The sequence below is a fragment of the Octopus bimaculoides genome, chromosome 18, assembly GCF_001194135.2.
Source record: "Octopus bimaculoides isolate UCB-OBI-ISO-001 chromosome 18, ASM119413v2, whole genome shotgun sequence".
Taxonomy (NCBI): domain Eukaryota; kingdom Metazoa; phylum Mollusca; class Cephalopoda; order Octopoda; family Octopodidae; genus Octopus; species Octopus bimaculoides.
The window spans coordinates 37,946,893-37,952,768 of NC_068998.1; the positions used below are offsets into that span (position 1 = coordinate 37,946,893).

Sequence of the window (5,876 nt, forward strand, 5' to 3'; positions counted from 1 at the left end):
CACACACACACACACACACACACACACATACGTGCGAGTGCAAAATAGACTTCTTAAAGCAACTATATTGATGCCCATTACATATCCACGATGAAATAGATGTGTTTCTCCTTATACATCATTTGACTATTCTGAAGTAAGTTTTATTTTCTAGCAGCCTTGTGATCCCTTTATCTGAATTACATTGTTATTTTGGCAGGTTTTATTGAAGATGTGCCAAGAGAAACGAAGATGTCAATTAAGGGTGAAGGTAAAAACCTTCACCACTCTATCAGATCCTTGCCCTAACAGAACAAAATTGCTTGAAGTAGCTTACCAATGCCGACCTAGTAAGTAATTCCTTGACTGATATAGCAGCATGTCTTCTTTCTTTTCCTGTTATAATGGGGTAACAATATGTCAAAAAAGGCGTATAATAAATACAGGGGAAAAGTTTATTTATAATATATTAAGTACCTTTGGGGTATGCAGGTATTTTGAAAATACCTCACAGAATGATGACCTGTGCCCTGCATAGTTACTGACTGCCTTTTGGCAAGGCATAGCACACGTTCAGCCATCCTGCTAGGAGTACAGTGCAATCAAGGCACAGCAGCATGGTCGTTTGTGAAGAGATAGTAGAAGAGTTCAACTGAGCCAGTTTGTTAAGAGTTAGTGGAAGAGCTCAACTGAGCCAGTGGTGCTTCTTACATTGATGCTGAGTGGTGGAATCCTAGAAGATCAACAGTCAGGTTCACCAAGCTCTATTAAGAGAATAACCACACCGCATCCATAGAGGTGGGATCTATGGTGGTGTCATCAGCTAATCAAAGATTCACTATGACTCAGACTCCCAATTCAAATGGAATTGAATGGCAGCAGAGAGTCATGGGAATCTGCAAAAGCAGCAAAAGTAATGAAAGCAGCGAAAGCAGCTTCATTGTAATTCATTGAAATGAAATACCTTTCAAGCAGCAACTTGGCAGAACTGTTAGCATGCTGAGGAAAATTCTTAGTAACATTTCGTCCATCTTCACATTCTGAGTTCAAATTCCACCAAGGTCAAATTTCCCTTTCATTCTTTCGGGGGTCAATAAAATAAATACCAGATGAGCACTGGAATTGATGTAATCAATTAGTCCCTTTCTCCAAATTCACTTGCCTTGTGCCAAAACTTTGAAATCATCATATATTAAAAACCTTTCACTGCTAAACTTTTATTTTCTTTTGGTGATAAAGTGAGTCTTAATATAATTTAAATTTGGATTACTTCACATACATTCACTAATACCTATCTTCTTCATGAATACATACACACAATGCACAATACTGCACTTACTGGATACCAAACCCCAGAAACTACTGCAAAGGACTACCTGTATTCTCCTCAATCTTATTTGTGAGGTTCGAATATGAACTCCCTTGGATCTCTATCAATCTATGAAGAACTTCTACTCAGAATTTAATCTCTTTCATCTGTAATAATAGAATATAAACTTTCAGGTTATCCACCTATCTATGAAGAACTACTATGAACTTTCACTTTTCTGTTTTTCATGCTTAATTATATTTATATACACTTCTGCATAATTGCACTGTGTAACATGTCCTTTTTTTTATTATTATTTGCTTACCCCTAGAAAGTATGACAAATGGTTAATATTTCCTACAAGCCCTGATTTTCTTACATTTATTCAAGCCCCAAAGAATTTCTCTCAACACATGGCTATGATGCTCCCCCACAACTCCTGCTCATGATCAGAGATGCCACATACTGACAGCCACTAAGGGACATGCTCAAGTGGTTAAGGTCAAGTAACTGACAAGCATATCTGTGGTATTGAGCAGAATATTTGCTACAGCAATATTTCTGCTTCAGCAACTCAGCACTGAATCTGTCTGAAATGTTATGGAAAATAGGGCTGTTTCAAAACATTGATGTCCAGGTCCCAAAAGCAAAGTTTGAAGGGAATATTAGTCATTTCCTTTGATTTCTAGATAGAAGCAAATAGGAAATAACACTTACTGACCAAAGACAAAAAAAAATGAAAATTTTGTTACATAGTGTTATTTTATAAATGCTTTGTTGTTATCAACGTCTGCCATTCCATTTCATTTTCTCTTATACTTTCTTTTACTGTTATACATATATTTCCCCATGTTTGATTATTTATTTGTACACCTTGGTGCCCTTCCTACCGTTGGCCACTTGACTGAAAATAAGCAATGGAACAATTATTTGTCATTTATGAATAGGCCGATCAAGGTTAATGTGAAGCTTAAATGTGAACAGCAAATTGTGTGCTTATGAGAGTAATTGAAGTGAGACACACCTTCGGTGACAAACGGGAGATACTCTGTGGTGAAAGGAGGAAATAAGAAACAGTGTAGATGACAAGAGGAAATGAGTTACAGTATGTGACATCAGAAAATGAGGCACATGATTAGAGGCAGGAGAAAGTGAGACACTTTGTGTGGCAGCAGAAAGTGAGACATAGTGTTTGTGTGACTGTAGCAAGTGAGACACTTTGTGGGTGGCAGGAGAAAGTGAGACTCTGTAGTTTGAGTGACAACTGAAATGAGATAATTTACTAATTGTATGCTTATTGTGTTTTCCAGCTGAATTCCATCGTAATTTGGCCTGTGAAGATGAACAGATAACTCTGACATGTCGACGTTCCAGTAGAATTGTTGTTTATTATGCAAAGTTCCGGCATTTTCCATCAACTAAAACCAACTGTTCCAAACCAGAATCTTATTCCTTGCATAGTTAGTATACTTGCTTTTGTGAATCACTTCTATAGGCTTCTGATTTTCCTATAGCAACATCTGTGTTACTGTAGTAATCACTGTGTTACTAAAGAAATCACTGTGTTGCTGTAGTGACTTCTGCGTTACTTTGACATCATATATATGCTACTGTAAATACTGTGTTACTTAGATATCATTTCCTAATATAATGAGCTTAGTGTTTTTATATATTTGTATGTATTACAGCTGGATGCCCTTCCAAATGCCAATTACTCCAAGAGTGAAGCACCCACTACACTCTCGGAGTGGTTGGCATTAAGAAGGGCATCCAGCTGTAGAAACACTACCAGATCAGATCGGAACCTGGTGCAGCCTCCTTGCTTCCCAGACCCCAGTGAAACCGTCCAACCCATGCCAGCATGGAAAATGGACATTAAACAATGATGATGATGATGATGATGACGAGGATGAGGATGATGATGATGATGATGACGAGGATGATGATGATGATATAGATATTATCCAAAATCACAGAGTAGTATAAGTGAAGAGAGAGGAGAGAAAATAGTCAGTGAAGGAGAAGTAGTGAGAGTAATAGTCCTGGCTGAGAGAGAGAGTGAGAGAAAGTAATAGCAATGAGAGGGAGGAAGTGACAAAGAGTGCTTCATGTATCTTCTATTTTTCTCCATCACAACATATGAATAAGAAAGGAAGGGGTGATAGATGAATATTGAAGGAAGGGGTGAAAAACAAATCACTGTTTCAACTCTGTGTGAGTATAAGTGTGTGTGTGTGTGTGTGTGCGTGTACAAGGGAAGTATGTGAATGCGTGTATCTGTGATTATTATGTACCTTATTTCATACCTTATTTATTTATAAAATACTACAATTAGCTGTCATTTTTGACGGCACAGGGTCAGCTAGTAGATATATATATTGAAACCCCCTTTGGTCATGACTGACCATGGGATTGCACCTAGAAAGTTACCCTCCCAGGCACAAGTCTGGGCAAGGTTGTTTATGGAAGACCAGCAGTCACCCATGCATACCAACCCCAAATTTTTGGAGATGGGGCTAGTCAATTAGATCAACCCCAGCATGCAACTGGTACTTAATTTATCGACCCTGAAAGAATGAAAGGCAAAGTTGACCTCAGCAAAATTTGAACTCAGAACGTAAAGACAGACGAAATACCGCTAAGCATTTCACCTGGCGTGCTAACGTTTCTGCTAGTTGCATGCTGGGGTTGATCTAATCGACTGGCCCCATCTCCAAAAATTTGAGGCCTTGTGCCTAGAGTAGAAAAGAATATTTATGTTAACACAAAGGTGACAAGCTGGTAAAATTGTTAGCATAAATTGTTAGCAAAATGCTTGGTAGCATTCCATTTGTCTTCATGCTGTGGGTTCAAATTCTACCAAGGACTTTATCTTTCATCCTTTTGGGGTCAATAAAATATGTACCAGTCAAGTACTGGGGTTGATGTAAATGACTTACCCTTTCCCCCGAAATTGCTGGCATTGCACCAAAATTTGGAACCAGTTATTTGTTAACTCAAGGAAGCTGTCTGTCTATGTTGATATGCGAGATTCAGAGATAGCATCTCTCTCATAATGAGTAGTTATTTGTATTACTGAACTAGCATCTGTGTTACTGTGGTGATATGTGTGTGACTAGAGTCATATCTGTCTCTGTATGGTGTCCTTTATTATGTTCATGTATTATATTTTTATGGTTATGCAAGAGGGTGCTAAAAAATTCCTGACTTTGAGGGTATCACGAAAGGCCTAGCTAGAGACCCAACCTTCTGAGTTCTTTTACAGGGCTTAGAAAAACTGAAGGACCCCTGCAATAAGTGTGAATCTGAGAGTGGAATATGTTGAATAAAATCATGATTAACTGATCCTGTATTTTCTTTTATGCAAACCCAGAATTTTTTCAGAATCCCTCATACATGTGTTAATGTAGTAACATTTGTTAGTATTGATATCTGTGTTACTCTGGTTGCATGTGTTACTGCAATGATGCCTGTGTTACTGTTCTGACTTCTGTGTTACACTACCGACATGCAAGTATTACACCATGAACATACCAGTGTTTCTCTATTGACTGCAGTGTTACACTTTTGTCACATCAGAATCATACTATTGACACTCATGTATTTCACTGTTGATACACTGTTGATAGTGCTTCTTTATTGGCAAACAATGTCACATGACTGATACACCAACCTTACACAATAATTGACAGGCCAAAGTTACATTATTCAGTCTACATTAGCGACACACTGACGTTACACAATTGACACATCTGTGCTTCAATGTTGACAAATTAATGTTATTCTATTGGTACATTTATGTGTTACACTGTTGATACATTAGCATTATTCTATTGACATACCAATGTTACATACACCAACGTTACACAGTTGACATGCCAAATTTATACTATTCAGTACAGTGTTACATTAGTGACACACTAATGTTACACGGTTGACACACTTGTCCTTCAATGTTGACACTCCAATGTTATTCTTTTGATGCATCAGTTACATACCTAACACATCAGTGTAACACAAATTACACCCCTGAGTTACACTACTGACATAACTGATACACCAATGTTACACAATTGACAGGCCAAAGTTACACTATTCAGTACAGTGTTACATTAGTGACACACTGACGTTATGCAATTGGCACATCAATGTTATTCTATTGACACATCAGTTACACTACTGGTACATCAGTGTAACTTAAATGACACACTTGAGTGACACTATTGACACGCCAATGTTACACTGTTAGTAACAGTACTGAAGATGGCAAGCTGGCAGAACCGTTATCATGCCAGGTGAAATGCTTAGCGGTATTTCATCCACCATTCATCATCATCATCATCATCATCATCATCATCATCGTTTAACGTCCGCTTTCCATGCTAGCATGGGTTGGACGATTTGACTGAGGACTGGTGAAACCGGATGGCAACACCAGGCTCCAATCTAATTTGGCAGAGTTTCTACAGCTGGATGCCCTTCCTAACGCCAACCACTCAGAGATTGTAGTGGGTGCTTTTACGTGTCACCCGCACGAAGGCCAGTCAGGCGGTACTGGCAACGGCCACGCTCTAAATGGTGTCTTTTA

The 5,876-nt window shown here is 38.4% G+C and overlaps 1 protein-coding gene across 1 annotated transcript in view; it reads left to right on the forward strand.

Moving 5' to 3' along the window:
* LOC106876095 (uncharacterized) overlaps positions 1-5,876 on the forward strand; it is a 174,734-nt gene that overhangs the window by 144,642 nt on the left and 24,216 nt on the right. The window contains exons 3-4 of the mRNA XM_014924508.2: positions 200-329; positions 2,599-2,748. Of these exons, the coding sequence (XP_014779994.1) occupies positions 200-329; positions 2,599-2,748 (280 nt within the window). The remainder of the gene's footprint in view (positions 1-199; positions 330-2,598; positions 2,749-5,876) is intronic.